The sequence below is a fragment of the Syngnathoides biaculeatus genome, chromosome 14, assembly GCF_019802595.1.
Source record: "Syngnathoides biaculeatus isolate LvHL_M chromosome 14, ASM1980259v1, whole genome shotgun sequence".
NCBI lineage: Eukaryota > Metazoa > Chordata > Actinopteri > Syngnathiformes > Syngnathidae > Syngnathoides > Syngnathoides biaculeatus.
Genome location: NC_084653.1, coordinates 19,839,741 through 19,857,092, shown reverse-complemented (window position 1 = coordinate 19,857,092; position 17,352 = coordinate 19,839,741). Strand labels below are relative to the sequence as shown.

The 17,352-nt window shown below is 41.7% G+C and overlaps 1 protein-coding gene across 1 annotated transcript in view; it reads right to left on the bottom strand.

Moving 5' to 3' along the window:
- LOC133512359 (TSC22 domain family protein 1-like) overlaps nucleotides 1–17,348 on the bottom strand; it is a 35,231-nt gene extending 17,883 nt beyond the window's left edge. Inside the window, exon 1 of the mRNA XM_061841915.1 lies at nucleotides 14,013–17,348. Coding sequence (XP_061697899.1) covers nucleotides 14,013–16,597 — 2,585 coding nt within the window. The 5' untranslated portion in view covers nucleotides 16,598–17,348. The remainder of the gene's footprint in view (nucleotides 1–14,012) is intronic.
- Nucleotides 17,349–17,352: the final 4 nt, after the last annotated feature.

Genomic DNA, 17,352 nt, shown 5'->3' with positions numbered 1-17,352 from the left:
TCCACGGCTTTGTTCAATTTAAAATTTTCCCCCACTGTGAATTTGAGTTTGACACCCCTGCTCTATGGAACAATCTGCCAAGGTCTGATGGAAACTCATCTATGGCTGCAATATAGTTACATGTTAGTGATCATTCATAACGCACTGCGCCTCAGTTTGAATTGATGCAATGTTTATTATCTGTGTTAGTTTTTTCAACAAGCAACACTTCAGCCAGTCTATGGCAGTGATTTCCAACCTTTATAGAGCCAAGGCACATATTTTACAATTGAAAAATCTCACGGCACACCAACAAAAGTAAATGTCACCAAAAATGGATAGATTAATTACTGTATGTACTTCCTGCCATCTAATAGAAGAGGATTTTTTGTTCTGTCTGTCATTGTGCCTCACTGGCATAAATAGATGAATAAAGATGCATTATTTCTTGGAAATAAATGGGTTTTTTTTTTAGCAATTACATAAAATTGGATAACTTCCCACGGCACACTAATGTACCCCGGTACACTGTTTGGGAATCCCTGGTCGATAGATTGTTTCACTGGGAAAAAAAAACTAAAAATATTCACAACTGAAGACTTATTTCATAAACCAATCTATAATGAAAATACCCCATATGACAGCTCTGAAATAATCAAAATGATGTTTTGCAACTTCCCTTCATAATAGTAACATCTGGTTGGCAGGTATGCTGATGTGGCAGTTGAAATGTATGACGTGTGTTGCCTTAAAGGCACATTTAGCTCGGTGCGTGTAGGACGTTTGGAGCTTGCCGACCACACGGGGTCAGTGTTGTATTTTTTACAAGGTGAAAGCGCATGGAAAGGATTCAGTGGCACTGTTAAGTGATGTGTCCACATTTGGCAAACTTCTAGGGCTAAGGAGTTGGGTGCATTTTGTAAATGGGTGAGTATTTAACAAAAAAAAAATGCATTTGGGGTTATAGAAAATCTGAGGGGCACTCTTAGCGGCTTAGACGCAATACACGTTAGACAATGCCTACAGCAGCCCGACAGGCATTTAAATCAACCAACATAAAAGAGAAGCAGCTGGCTAGACTACTGAGGATTAAAATTGAGAGGGGAAAAAAAAAAGTAACCGAGACTTCAACTCCCACCAACCCCCTCCTGTCGCTTTCCATATTCAGCAACAGTGCATTGAGAAGAGGATTATCTTGCACAAAGCACGATTGGAGGACTTTGAAACCCTACTTACTGGCCAGAATGTCTGCAACAAACACCATAACTTAAAAACAAACGAGCCACATAAATAAGAAACAGCGAACGCTGCGGTTTTCCAACGGATCGCATGGAGTGTCATGTGCTCGCCATTAAGTGGTAGAACTGAATTCAAACTAATTGAACACAGAAAGAAGGGAGGATAAAACAGCTGAACGTTGGCACCTCCACCAGAGTTATTTCTGGGGGGGGTTCCGTCATTTCTGAAGCTAACCGTAGTGTTGTGGCTACAGGAATGCAAAGCATGATTCAGCACATTGCCAGGGTATTTAGCGGCATGATAATGCGAGATCACAACTGAAAAATACATCAAGACGTCATCATGCTGAATGACGCAGATGCGTTACCGATCAAACGGTGATCTCCATTCAGAACAGAAGTCAAACATTGAGCCTCTGTGAAACAAAATCTTTACACGGTGAATCAGCATTTGTGTATTCCCAGAGCTCCACTGGATCAAAGCAAACACTCGTGATGACTGATCGGAAAATTTTTTTCTGCGGCGGTTTTCAAGGAGAAACTTTTCACACAGTGCTAAACTGACTCAAAGGCATTTATGAATGAACTGTTGGGAATGAACAAGGGCAAGTGATTTAGAGAACTGGACCAACATTCTCTGGTATAATAATCCATTCATTGATTCTTGGGAATTTGGCCCATTGTGAGAAGCTGCTAATAAATCATTTCTTGGGACAATGGACCTTTCCGACTGGCGATCTTAAGCTCCGCACCCCTTAGCTACATTTGCCATGTACCACAAGCTTCCAAAACGGCGACTGAACACAACAGGTTTGAAGTCGATTCTCGAACGCGTATTACAGATAATATTGCGGTATGTTTTTTTTTTTTTTGGCCAAATACGTCATACTTGTCCAAGAGAGTTCTACAGAGAGGTCTAAACTATTTCACACAACGATATGAACACGGAATTAAGATTTTGGCAGAGCAGGACCCAATGTCAGTTAAAGCAAAATGTTGGCGACCAATGCAAAAAAAAAGTTTGACGCCTCACAAACATGTTGAAATCCAACAGGATAAAATAGTGGAATCGTACTGCAGATGTAAAGCAGGGTGAGTACTTTTTACTTGGAAAGATCATGAGTAATATCATTGTAGTCTTTATAAGTAAGTTAGGTTCGATTTTCTACAAGTGCATTGAAACAATGATGACAGTCAGTAGTCACCAGATTAAAAAGTTTGACTTGGCTTGTAATGGAACCCAGTGCTCTGTCTTAAAAGTCAGATGTGATACAAATGGGTAAATAGACATTTCTCTTGCATGACATCGCGCATTTACGTATCACTAACCAGACTCTTTGGCATAAAACATTACACACTTAATTCAGCAGGTCAGTGATACACTAACAAAGTGAAAGTTGTTCTCCTGCAATGAATAAAGCACTGATAATAATTCAATCAAACTCTCCCTTACCTTCGAACATACACCCTACATCGTTCACATTTAGTCGTACGTGCGCTCTTCCGCAAGCCTTAATCCATTGTAGACACTTCGTCAACTGTGTTATAGGCTTTGGAACATGAATCAACCGGGCCCCTTGTAGCCTAACAGGATATCTTTCATCAGAATTGCACGTTCGCCAAGCGCATCTGAGGACTATTTTCTTCGTAACATAAACTTTTTCAAGAGCACGCTACTGACGACCACCATTGCTTGTGGGACAATATGGCTAACAGCTCCAGACTGGGAAGTTAAGATACTTCCACAAGGTCAGGCAGCAGCAATCTTTCCAAAATAGCCAAAACTGTCATTGTAAAAGGAGTTCTGAGATTCTGCCATTCCATTCTAAAATCCTGATTACCTTTAACCAGATTCGGTCAAGAAAGTACAACTAGCAATCCTTAGCTTAGTCTATAAAGTTAACGACATACTAGATAAACTTGTGTCCCAAAGACAGGCATGCACCCCAAACAAAGTTAAAAAATGTAAAAATTACTTTATGATAATTATTCAGTTGACTCTCACATTTCAGGACATCTATTATTGTCAAACTGTGGACAATGAGTCTGTTATAAACTGTCATCACACTATTTAAGGAGCAATTAAACACTAAAGAATCCCTGTCTTCTTTTGCTTTCAGCTTGTCCCATTAGGGGTCGCCACAGCACGTCATGTTTTTTCATGTAAGCCTATCTCCTGCATCACTATGGAATCAAATATTTATACCAGCAAACTTGAAACAGTGGAAGGGATGTATTTAACGGAAACTGCTTAGTGCGCATAGCTGAAATTAGAAACCAAGTCAAACCTAGATAAATGGTTGTTACAATGGTGCATCTCAGCAAACTGGAATTACAAAACTTCATCTAGTTCTCCAGTTCCACTTAGAAAATTAAGACTCCCTACACAGGGTGAACCTTCCAGCTAAACAAAAACCCATATTCTGATTTCACCATGTCCAAGATATTACAATGTTACATAAAAACAAAGATTTTAACATGGAAATTAGCATAATTTCCGGCCTATAAGCCGCAATTTTTTTCCACACGCTTTCAAACCTGGGTCTTATGCGGTGATAAGGCTAATTTGTGCATTTTTTTTTTTTACGGCCGCAAGGGGGCACTCGAGTGGAAAAGGTTAAAACTGAATATATGTGCCGAAGAAGTGACTTTTACAGATATGTTTTTTTTTTTAAACCAGCCCTGTTAGCGCTGTGCTAGCATGTTGCTGCTGTGTCTCAATGATTTTTACCAATATGTTTTTTTTTTTTTAACCGGCCTTGTTAACGCTGCACCAGCATGTTACTGCCGCGTCTCAGTGATTTAGGTATGTTTTTTTTTTTTTTTAACTGGCCCTGTTAGTGCTGTGCTACTGTGTTGCTACTGTGTAGCTGCTGCGGCTTTTTATTTTTTACACCATTTTTTTTTCTTTTTTTTTTTTTTTTTAATCAGCCCTGTACATGCTACCGTGTTGTTGCTATGTTAAACTAAGCTAAGGTATTAAAACTTTGAAAACTCTTTCTGTATACAGTCTCTCTTTGTAAATATCTCGTGTTTCAATGTGGGCACTTGCAGCTTTTACACAGGGGCGGCTTATGTATATACCAAATGGTATTTCCTTTACAAATGTACTGGGTGAGGCTTATAATCAGGTGCGCTCTGTAGGCCAGAAAAATTACGGTAGGTTGGAATTGGTGTAAAGTATTTTATTTAGTTTTTTTTTTTTTTTGGGGGGGGAGGGGTTGAAGCACTGAAATACAATGAACTCTCCTACAGTATTCTAATTTACTGAGATGCCCCCTGTAATTGAACAAATCTTGGAGAGAATTTTCTTTACTATAATTGATGAATGTAAAACTGACTTAAAAAAAAAAACAGTTTAAGCAGTAGTGAAGGTACGCCAACAAGCCACAATATTATGATCATTTGTGACGTCTAATGAGATGCAAGCCATTAGGGCTATCAAAGCATCTGCCATATAAGTAATCCTTCTTGATTGACACTGCTAAAGAGGTACTGGCATGTTTAGCATTGTGGTCGTACTGCATTAAATCATATAAAGCATTGTTTATGTCTTGGTTACAAGTTACTTTGCTGAATAAGAAATTCAAAATTAGATGGCTAATGTGTCACAAATATTTAATTACATTTTACAGGCATTTTTTTCCTCCCAATACAGGCAAAGCTTTTTTTTGTATGCTTTTTCAAGTCAAGCAGTCATAATGCAGCGCCCAGTTAGTTGTGTTTGTGCAAAGGGTGAAAAGGAGAGCATTTTTCTCAAATGAATGGGTTAAAATACTACCCATTATCATCCATTACAAGTCATTAGTACCGCCGTTGCACTCATACACATTGATGGATGAACAAACCATCAGATGGAAGGAGGCATTGACAAATAATCCACATAAACAGTGATTTAAATATATTTCCTGACGTGTTCAGGGCTCTTTTTTTTTTTTTTAAACAAGTGATATTTACTTCAGTATGTTGCTCTCTAAAGTGACTGTCAGAATAAAGACGGAATCAGGGTGATAACGCTGATAGACAAAAAAAGGCAAGCGTCAGTGAAAGCTTCTAACGTCCATTGTTAAGAGGCCCAACAACAACTGCTCAGGATTTCCTTGCTCATCCTACCGTTGACACAAGAGGCGGGGTTTCATAGATCGCAAACATATCCACTAACAGCACGTCGCTGCTCTGTTGTTGATTTCTGGTGTTCTCTCGGTTGGCCTGTGTGGTGAGAATGAAGGGGTGGGGATTGGGGGTTGGGGGGTCGTACTGCAAAACAAATAACAAATGCTGTTTACTTTGGGAGAATCCCTTTTGTCACATGTGACCAAAACACGTGAAGTCATAAAAACATCACTCCGAAACAGTGTTGTACATTTGCAAGTTCCATGTTGATAGTGCAGAAACGACTGCAGAACCTTGCATATGTTCAAATATAATGTGACTACGGTATGTAGAATGAACACATATGGATCCCCTCGTTCTGAAATAAAGAATGAAGAGACTAGCCTGGTTTATATGGGGCGGTTAATCGGTTTAGAAGCCCAAACCAAATGAAAACGCTTAACGCTTCAATCTGAATAAAAAGGCCAAATCCCAATGGAATTTCATTCGGTTTCACAGGGTTGGAATTTACTTTTACCAAACTGATCAGAAGACAATTTTCACAATGTCTAAGTGGCTCATTCAGAATCGGCGGAAAACGCTCTGTCTGTGGATTCTTCAGTTTGAGATAAATGTGCAGTGACGCCATTGTTTGTGTACGACATAAATATGGCGGGTGCCAAGGAAGATAGCACGCAACGAAGATCTTGATTTTAACTTTTATAAGTTGTTTTTAAATTGGACTTAAAAAAAGTCAATCATAACTGGTGCGCTGAATAGACGACAGACTTATCTTAAATGACGTGGGGTTCCCAATGAAGTGAGCACGTGTGGCATGCGCACTTTGTTCTGATTAAATGTAGTGCACATCATGTACCGTAATACCCAATCAGAATAGATTATGTCACAGGTAAACAGTTGACCAGAAACCTTCATTCGGAATTATTTCAATTGGAATGGCTGACCAGAGATCTTCAACCAAAATTATTTCAATTGGAATTACAAAAGACTCTCTATGTAAAATCCAGCTACTGTGTGGTTGGACTGCTCAAGTAAACTCCTGACTGAATAAGGTGTCTCCACTGAGGTTATGCTTAATGTTGAACATTTCCATGTTTGTGTTAACTGGGGACTAAAACACATTACTTGGAGAGGCAATGATGTTTTAATTGACTTCACCTTGGTGGCGCAAGCTGTTTAGCCCCGTGTCTAGTCTACTTATTAGCTCATGGGCTTGCAAACTTAACCGTGTGTGTTGTGGACTATAAACAACTCGTAACAAAGCGCTGATGTTTTAAATATTGCCGTGGTGGAATGAGGTGTTTCGCTCCCAAATTCTGTAGCTTGTTAGCTCACAGGCTAGCTTATTAGTGTTCGATCTAGAGAACACAACAAGATTAACTATCTTAAGTACTTTTCTTAGGTATCTCTGTTGTGCGACTTTACGAGTTGCACATAGGGCAATGCTGTGACATATTGGACAAAACCAACACCTGAAAGAGTGTCCACGGGCGTTCCGTGAGCCCACTAGCGGCTAGCTTAAAAAGTGATCCACACGCTTCCTTCCTGTCCATTTTGTTTGTTGAACAAAGAGTTGACAAATGAATTATCATGACAGCGCTAATTGTGTGCAAGTTACTGCAAATGACTTCACATAACGTTTCTGATATTATACATATTCAATATACCGTAATTTCCAGCCTATAAAACGTGACTTTTTTCACACGCTTTCAACCCAGCGGTTTATATGGTGATGCGGCTAATTTGTGCATTTTTTCCCAAACGGGCGAAAGGGGTTACTCGACCGGAAATGGAAAGAGAGACCGGTGGAATATATGTGCCGAGGAAGTGACTTTTACAGATTTTTTTTGTTTTTAAACCAGCCCTGTTAGTCCCATGCTAGCGTTAGTGCAGTGCTAGCGTGTTGCTGTGTTACTGCCGCGTCTCATTGATTTAGGTATGTTTTTTTCTTTAACCAGCCCTGTTAGTGCTGTTCTACTGTGGTATTTTCTTTACAGATATACTGGGTGAGGCTTATAATCAGGTGCGCTTTGTAGGCTGGAAATTACGGTAGTTTTGACCTCATAAATGCCCCTTGGCTGACATACGGGGTAACCAATTCATTTCCAGTATTCAGTAGTGTGTGCTAGGTTATGGTTCACCGTTTCTATTATTTTCTCTAGAGAACTTAGCTGCCAATTTGGTGTTCACAGTAATGTAGTTACAGCTGGGCTTCTGTGAAAAAGTGTACTGTACAGCCAAGCACTAATTCTTGTGTTTCATTATTCAACATTTCCCATCATCAAATGCCTAATTTACGGTAATCCCTCATTTATTCCAAGGGAGAGTTTTAAAATCACCCCCGCAACGTGAAACCCGGAAAGCGGCGACCATATAATTTTGATTTACAAACTGTATAAAATTCACCAGAATTTTATTATTCTTTTCCCCACTCATAACATCTACCATACTCTTAAACACCTTTTAAACTTAAATTCTTAAAACACACAGTAATGTATGAGCAATCTGAAAACTATAAATCCTACAGCCCGAACTGGCACATCACATATTGTTTACCACACTGGTATTTTCGTCGCATAAACTTAAACCTGCAACCCACAACAAAAACCTCCACTAAGAAAGAGAATAAAAGGATTTTATATAGCTGGGCCAGCGGTGCTCAGGCTAGTTCCATCTGGTCCTATCTGCTGTGTCCTCAGTCATGGTTTCAATCAGCTTCAGTAGCCCTGACTAAGTTGCATTGGGTCAGATGGGTCACTTCCTCCCTGTGTGAATTGTTGGGATCACACTGAGCTCAACACAATGAGCAACACGTCAAGTATGCACTGGCTGCCTGCAATGCCAGGGGCAAGATTATTTTGTGTTTCAACCGCCTGGTACAAGATCGACAAAATTGATTCATTTTGGACAGCACACCCACCTTAGTATTGAAACAATTACAAATTTACATTCGTAAAGCATGTGCTGGGCAATGTGTACAAAAATGAACATTGTGGCTCATTTTATACAGTATCAATAATACACCTCAATATAGTACATTTTGAGTTATTCAGTTAATATCTCAAAATGTACTACATATTTAATATACTACCTTTTCAGTTATTATTATAAATGATACAACATACAATGTTTACTTTTTTCCCCCCACCTTATTTGGAAGTGACAAACAGATCTGTCACAAACAAGAATTGCCTCCATTAGTACTGCAATTGGAGGTACAGAAATCTTTTTTTGGGTCTATCTTACTGAGAATTCCATCGGACAATCATATAAAATATACTTTCACTTGGCTGAATGGCAATTAGGAATATGTGCACGAGAAAATGAGATGTTTCACCAAATAAGCACTTCCCCCCAGTAAGTTCATATTGTGCAAAGTGGATAGCAGTAAACTATTTTCTTGCTTCAAAAAACATTTAAAGTGAGCCAATTTCAAATTAATACATTGTAGATTTCAGTTTATACATTGTATTTATTGAGTGTATCAAAAATATAAGAATTAAAAGAAGTAACACGGGTTTTTCATCTCATTTTAAATGTACCATTATTTCCCAAATGGGGTATCTGTCTGAACACAAGGGGTGTCATTTAAAAAAATTACGTCGATAAAAAGGAGAAGACACAAAGAAGAATGTGGTCATTTGCCGTATTGTATCTTTCCTTTGAGTGCTAATCTATAAATAGTGGATTTTTTTTTTTTTTTTAACGCTGTGGGGAGCCCGGCAGTGCAATGTCAAAATATTGTTAAAGATTTAACATCTTGAGTATGTTGACTGTCATCGCCGTTTCTGTTACTGGCAATTCATTGAACGTGTACCTAATTTAACTGACAGAAAGGATATTAAAGAAATGGCTCAGACATTTTTCCTGTCATGCCCACAATATACTCTAGATCACAATATCACCCAGCACTAGTAAAGAGTATTTCTTGACTCCAAAATGACAAGGTGTCCACAATAGCTCTTAATATTTTAGGTACTGGTACTTGCCGAGAACAGTTTGTCAGATTATGAAGATTTCTCTTTCCCCCACCCCACCCCCAATAAAAAAAATGACAGTGTGGTTGATGTGGAGAGAACAAAAGCCGGACAAATGCTCTGCAGTAGACTGCTGCATACTTAATTCATCCTTGATGGACACACACAAACGCGCACAAACACTAACTGTACGGCGTCGTGGTGGAACATCACCTGAAGCAGAGAAGCTATGAAATAAAAAAGGTATAATCTGCAATAAAATACAAAGCCTAGTTGCAGTTTATTCTACCATTTTTTAAAAAAAAACCTGAATGAAATATTGTACACTATATTCTAGCACTAAAATGTACATAAATGCATAATTATACAATTAAGTGATTTGAATGTTGACTGCTAATTCAGTGTCTAAACAGCAAAAGGCTATATTAAAATGACAGATTGTGTTTTGTAAGTAACAAATATGCGTTCATCTAAAACGACAAGCCGAAAGGGAAAGAAGAAGAATAGTTAGAATTTAATACCACCACTATATCATATTTTGAATGAATAAAAATGGAATTTAAAGTTCCATATTTTGTAATCTTTTATTGCAATGTATTTACTATTTTTGTTTTTTTACTGTGGTATCATTTCAAAATTGGAGATACTTTATGCAGGTATTGTATCGATGGCGGAATTTTAAAATTGCGACAATGCTGCTAAACAAATTTATCTTTGCCTACGCAAATCCGGTTTTGTTACAGAAGTGTGTTTTCAAATAGCATGCGTGAGTCATTGGTGTTAAAACCTTACACTGTGCTCCTAGGTGTCGATACAGCTCCCACCTTAACTCTCCTATGTCTCTGACACTACCTCAGATGCTGCAAAATACAAGAATCAAAATCAACCACCCCCCCGACCCCCCACCCATTCTGTATCAAGCCAGAACATCACAAAAAAAACATGTCTGAAAAACAATGAGAAGGTGACAGCACTTTATGTTTATGTCTCCATTTATATGCAGGTAGCCCACCAAAAATTGATTTGTACAATAGAAAAAGCCTGACTTGAATGTAAAGACCTAAATTTGACCAAGTTCAACTTTTTAAAATACACCCAGACTATTCGAACACAAAACAAATGCTTCTCACGTATAGACTTCCACTGATCAAATATCAGACCCACTTTTCTGCACATGCTCATCTCTATTACTGACACTCACAAATGCCCACAGAACCGATAAGATGCCATTTGATTTAAAAAAAATGGAATTAATGAGATGAAGATTTGATTAATTAGAGGAGCAAAAGATGGCTAACAATACATTAAGAACAGACTGGAGCTGATCGACACAGTCTGCAAACAAGCAACACCAAACTGCTTTAATCTCGTTTGTTGTGCTCTGCTGTAGGTTTCCCTTGATTATTCTACATGAGAGCCGAAGTTTACGGGAAGTAGCAAAGTCGTATGGGACACTGACTGCCCAGACAAACAGCAGAAGAGAAAAAGGCTTGTGTCACTTTGGCTGCACTGACAACTCAATGAAATAGAAAAAAAAAAGGTCATATTGCGGACAAAGCGTTATCAGTTTTGAAACTGTGACTTTTTAAAACGCCGATATACTTTACAATTGTAACGGGCCCAAACCTAATCGATCTCACAGCGAATTACCAGAGGAATGCTGTATTTGATCACTATCTACACAGCGCTTTGGTTATGATTTCGCCATTAACTCCACCATTCAACCCACCTAAACCAAACATGAACCACCATGATTACAAATAAGACCTTCCACTCCCCGACAGTCTGAGGTACGGGTGGGAGATACTGTCTATCGAATGTACTCGATATGTCATGGGTTGTTGCTCGTGAGCTGTATAAATTGAGTATGTCGCGACTGAGTACATATCCTCATGTAATATTTTCTTCTTTCACGCTCTGCCGGTGCGTCTCTCACAATAAGCAGCAAACTCCACTGCCCATCCAGAATACTCTTGCGTACATGTTTTTGCATGGTCTTAAAATGGAGATTTTCAAAATCAGATTGTAGTGTCTGCTTAAGTCATTATATTGGTGTCATTTTATGAAGCAAATGGTTGATTTTAACATTTATAAAGTGATTTGCAAGAGAAACTGAATATCAAAATCTATGTCACAGGGGAGGAGGAGGTAAGATATTGGTTTTGGGCCATATTGTTTTGTTTCTCCCCCCAAACATTCAGTTGGTCTAGTGAAGGCGTGAGATCCATCTCTCTGAGACTGGGAGAGAGCAGGAGTCAAAATCAACTCCTGTGTCAACCCTAGTCTGAAATTATGTTCAAAGAAGCAACACCACATATTGTGAAAGTACTAATGGTCCACAGACCTCACCACCAATCTGTTCTAAATACATTCCTGCCAGATAGAGTTCATCATGTTGATGAGAGGAACTGGCTCCTCCACAATGAGCAGACTGAAACCTTTATTAATGCTCTGTGCCAAGATTGGCTCTAGATTTGTCTCCAAACTAGCGGGTAATGAGAACCACTATGACAATTTAAAAGGAAAACTAATGCCCTTTTTGAGTTCTGTTACAAGTTTAAGCTAAGAAAGCAGGAATCAGATTTGTTTCCTGACAGTGGGCACATTTCAGTTTAATCTCAAATAAAAGATGTCACTACCCCACATATACCGCCATAACATTCTAGTTCAGTGACAAATTTTATGGAATTGTAAGCAGGCAGATATACTGATACTATATTAAAAGTTCCTAACAATTGGAACATTTATGGTTTAAAGTAATGGCAGCTGTTACGTTTTTAACAAGGCCATAAATCAGGATCGCTGACATCATACCAAACTTGATTAAGCGGGAAAAAAACAAACAGGTTTCAAGTAAAAGCAGCAAAAGTCTCTCTGAAACATCTCCTATACAATCATTGTGCACATTGAACATTTCTCCCTCTGTATTGAACAAAAGAAGAGGGTGTACCTTGTCGGCAAAAATCCTCAAAACCTCACTCCCACCGAGTTAAAATTACACTGCTCTCAGTCCTTTGTTGAGAAAAATAAAATCATCTGGATGTGGGGATGACTAGTTTAACACCCCACCCCTTTTTACATAAGAAGCAATAGCTTGTAATTTATTGAAAATTAAGGAAGACATGATCATGGGGGTAAAATAGCATATTAATGTTGAACAATACGAGCTTGCAAACAGGTCTTGTTTTATTTATTTTATTGCTATAATGGAGCCAATGTACCTCCATAAGTGACTACAGGAAAAACAAAAGCAAGCTGCGTGGAGCAACTGTTGCAGTCGTGCATTAATTAATCCACGACCCTAATAAAATATATGGAAATTACTCAAACAAAAGGTGAAAATCAAGCCAAATGTAATTTAGAAAAGTCACTGGTGTATATCCATGCATCCATTTTCCGAGCAACTTATCGCGACAAGGTTCAAGGGAGTGCTGGAACTTATCCTAGCTATCTTCGGGCAGGAGGAGGAGTTCACCATGAACTGGTCGCCAGTTCCGACCATCCACACTTACTTTCACACCTTTGGGTAATTTTGAGTACTGGTACTCAATTAACCTACCATGCATGTTTTGGGGACGTGGGAGGAAAACACGAGTGCCTCGAGAAAACCTACGCAACTCTACACAGGCAGGGCCGGGATTTGAACCCTGGTCCTCAAAACTGTGAGGTAGACGCTCTAACCAGCTGCCCACTGTTGTATATTTCCAAGCAATCTTGTTTATTCATCACTGACATTTAAACGTATTTTAATCACTGTGCACCACAGAGTTTGGACATGAATGGCAGCTTTCTTTCCGAAAAGAACACCATCATAAAGGAGCTGTGATCACAACTCTTGAAGGCAATATTGTCAACTTTAAAGTCTTTCAAATTCTAGTTATCATCAAAGACAATAATCCATCTGATCCCTAAAGATTTCACATTCCTCAGAGTTACACATCATGTGATAACATTAACCAACCTTCAGTATCCATCAAACCACAGAGGGAATTATGGCTAATACACTATCAGCCTTAAATGACACTTCGATTCTTAAATTCACATTTTACATTCACGTGCTAAAAAGTATTGTATTGAAAACACTATACAAAAACTGAAGTGTTTCACTTTAGCTCATAGTTGGATTTCAACTTCTAAGCAAACATTCAATTCATACAAGATAACTGTAAAACGTAGCTCGTGAAGAAGAGATTGTAACAAGAGTGCGCTCGGAAGAAAATCAATAAGCTTTTAGTGAAGGTTTAAGGTGTGAACAAGTCCATCTCTTCCCTCAAAAGGTCACCCATAAATGGCAGAAATATCAAAAACCTCTCTTAAAATAAGTATTTTGTACACCCTGCATTACAGCACAAGAAGACACAGCAGTGAAAGTATTCTGAAAATGTAGACAGTGAGGACCGAAGTAGACACGCTACTAAAATGTCAAATCAACTTCATCAGGAGAATATGCGTCAGAGCCAGATGAGCCTTGCGTTATGTTCCACTGACACAGGACAAGATCTGATTGTAGCAGCCTGGTCACTGTCTACTAATTAACTAACTAATAAGGCTCTTCCTCCTGCAGAGCTGAGACAATGACCGGACCGACTCGAACCCTGCAGTTTTGCAACTCAAATGTTGAGCTGTTCAATAAACACACGGACAAACTCAAGGTTTAACAAAAATTCAGTGGAAATTTAAAAAAAAAAAAAAAAAAGTCTCTTACCCATCCTCCTCTCCATCCAGAGTTTTAAGACCAGCTGATGCAGTTAAGGCACTGGCGATGGTAGCGTTGCCTTCAGCTTCCTGACCCTGGCCAGCGTTCGATCCAGATCCCGAGTCCCCGCCGGAAAGCTTTGGCAATCCCAGCAGAGCGGACTGGTGCTGAAGGAGGAGTCGCTGGGCATCCTGCAGCTGAGTAGTAGTGAAGGTGGGCAGACTAGCATAGAGGGCGCTAGCCTGAGCAGCGTGGGCCAGGGCCTGGGTACTGCTGAGGTCCTGGGACAAACTCTGGGGAACACCCTGTGGGAGCATTCTATTGTTGCCTACATTGAGAACTTGTGGCAGGGCATGGGGGTCAGAGTTTGGAGGCACACTGGGTGCAGCCACCTGGCTCTGAATTGTAGTGGGTAACTGGGTGCACAGACCAAGGTTTTGGACTTGAGTTGGGAGAGACTGTGGTTTCTGTTGCTGGAAATCCAGGTGCGCAGCAAGGCTCGGTGGCTGTTGAGCTGCTACTCCGACATGAAAGGCAGTACTGGAGTTACTAGCCTGGAGAGACGAGGGCTGGTGGGGTTGACTTTGGAGGATTACCGGTGACTGCTGGAGGCCTCCCATCATCTGACATGCTCCATTACCTTGCCCTGAAGAACTTAGTCCAGCTTGGTTCAATCGATGCTGGGAGGCGGGAGCTTGGGGAATACCTTGATGTGCCTGGCTGTACTCGGGGGGTCTCATTTGTACCGGGGCAGCAGATGGGTGTTGGGGAGGTGCGCCATAATGCTGGTGCTGCTGAACACCCACAAGGCCTTGTGTGGAGCTTGGGGGTTGGTTCGCAACTGCCTGCGCGTAGGTAAGCTGTTGCTGGGGCGACGCAGAAATAGGCATTCCACTGGTGATCGAGTGGCTGTGCACAGGTACAGGCGGATTCGTGTGTGGGGGAGTCGAGGCAACCATGTTAGTCTTGATATTTGAATGGGTGATGTCTTGGGGATTTAAAAGCGGTTGCGATTGAGACACACCCATACCCACGAAGCCACCGGGAAGGCCTGCTTGAAAACCCTGAGGAGGGGAGGCGTATTCCTGTGCGTGTTGGGAAACTGGGGGTACCCCAGTCTCCCCGCTGCAGACACTTTCCATATAATGGCTCACTGTGCTCATAGTACTACTCACAGAGCTACCACTTGTGCTTTCCCTCTCTGAGGACCCAGCAAAGTTCTCAGAGACAAACTGCCGCATGCTGCCAGCATCAGATGTAGATGAGCAAGAAGCAGAGTTTGGGGCGTCCTTGTCATAAAACTCAGTGCATGTCCATCTACCCTTCTTGAAGGGCTCGGAACTCGAGTCCAACTTCACCACCCTGAAGCGAGAACTGGTGTGAGCAACCACTGTTGCAGGCGCTGGGGAAGGTTGAGCAGGAATAGATGAAACGGTAACAGCGGCGCTCATAGACGCGGAAGCCTGTCGTCCCTGGATTCCACTCGAGGCACTGGCAACAGTAACAGCTGAAGTGGTTGTCGTAGTCAGAGACATGTTAGAGTTGAGAGTTTGTTGTTGCTGAATCACTGTGTTATTGTTGTTAGTCATGAGGTTGCCCCCAGATGCTGCGGAGCCACCTCCACCACCCGCAGCACCGCTTTTCGGATTGAGAGGAAACCCTCTGGAGCTGTTGCTCGCACTCGTGCTTATTCCCCCCCTCATAGGCACATTGGCAGAGCTCAACGTATTCACATTACTAACACTGCTGGTCTGGGGATTAACTATACTAACTGGAGTGCCCGTAGCAGAGCTGTGCATTCCAGGAGTGGATCCCAGGCCCACCATCACCGCAGGCTGAGAAACAATGTTTGCAGGGGGTGCCTCTTGAGAGACCCCAACATTAGAAGGCATTTTCTGAATGACAGAGGCATGGGTAGCTGAGGCGCCCACAGAACCAGAAGACAGTGGGTAGCCCTGGGCGTGGTTCTGATGGTGAGGATGACGGTGCACAGTCCCATTCACCATACCCCCACCGTGCTGCGGCGCTTGATTCAGAGAATGGGGGTGTGAAGGCTGGTTTGGTGACAGCAGCCCTGGAGTTTCAGCCTCGTGAAAATTATTCAGCGTCTCCTCAGAGGAGCTCCTCTCTGCCCCGACTACGTCGTTAGCCCGCGAAAGAGAGACGTCCATGATTTCCGACGACGACAGATCCTCTGTGTGGGACTCATCCAGGTCATCGTAGCTCTCCGTGTCCTCCGCAATACTGTTGTTGGTACTCACAGATATCTGCGCCGGCGTCACGCTCGTGATCTGGAAACCACTCTTCTTTTTCATCTGAGCCCCAGCAGACTGCGTGGCCTGGGAATGTAGATTCAGGCTGTGGGAAGGAGGATGGTGGGGACCCGGGGAGGATGAGCCAGCTGGAGTTTGGCACTGAATCAACAGGGAGGTCTGATATTCTTCAGCGGCCGAGCCGTGGCTGTTGGTGGCCACCGGTGTTGACAGCGAGGAGCCGCTCCCGCTGCCGGTGTTGCTCCCCCTTCTATGAAAGGCAGCCGGCTGCGACATCTTCCTAACACTGCCAGAGTCTCCGGTGGGGTCCGGATGATGCATTTTAAGAAAATCCGGGCGGTAGTCGGTCTCTGACAGTATGTAACAAAGTTGAAGCACGTTAACGCCGCCGTTTTGACGAAACTACGATGAACGGACAACACAACCCCCTCGAAAAATTTGTGATTATTATTGATCAGACGGTCTATCTGAAATAAAGGCGAAATGTCGCACTACTGGCTATATTCACTCCCTCCTCCCGATAAAATGTTCGAATGACACGCGAAGCTGGTAGCCGCTTTACGTGTGGCTAGCAAGCTAGCGTCAGCTGACACCAGTTGTATTTTACCGGCGTTTTCAGTTTGTGGTTTTTGGTTACTCACGAGTTAACATACTGTCCGGGATAATGGCCACGCGTATTAAAATTAGGGCAACAGACGAGCGACCGAGCAAGTTTATAGCTACCCGCTACTCGCCTGGGAGAGAAGTAACGTCGGGCTTAGCTAGCTTCAAGTATCCATCATCGCTGAGCTAAACACGGGCTCCAACTGAGACGTATTTAGGTATTCACGCTCAAAGAAAGCTACAAATGAAGCGAGCTTTTATCCGTGGCACCGTGACGTAAGTCCCGATACGATCGCTAAACGGTGGCGTAAAAAGGTTTAATCCATCCCATTGAATTTCCACGATGTGGCGCTTGGTTTTGCTGTATCACCGGTCCTCCCCAATGGCAGCGTTGTTCGGTCTGTGTGTTGTAGCCTCCTCCTTTCGCCGCAGCTGTGGCTCTGTGCTGCTGGGACCCGGGCGGGGTGGAGGGG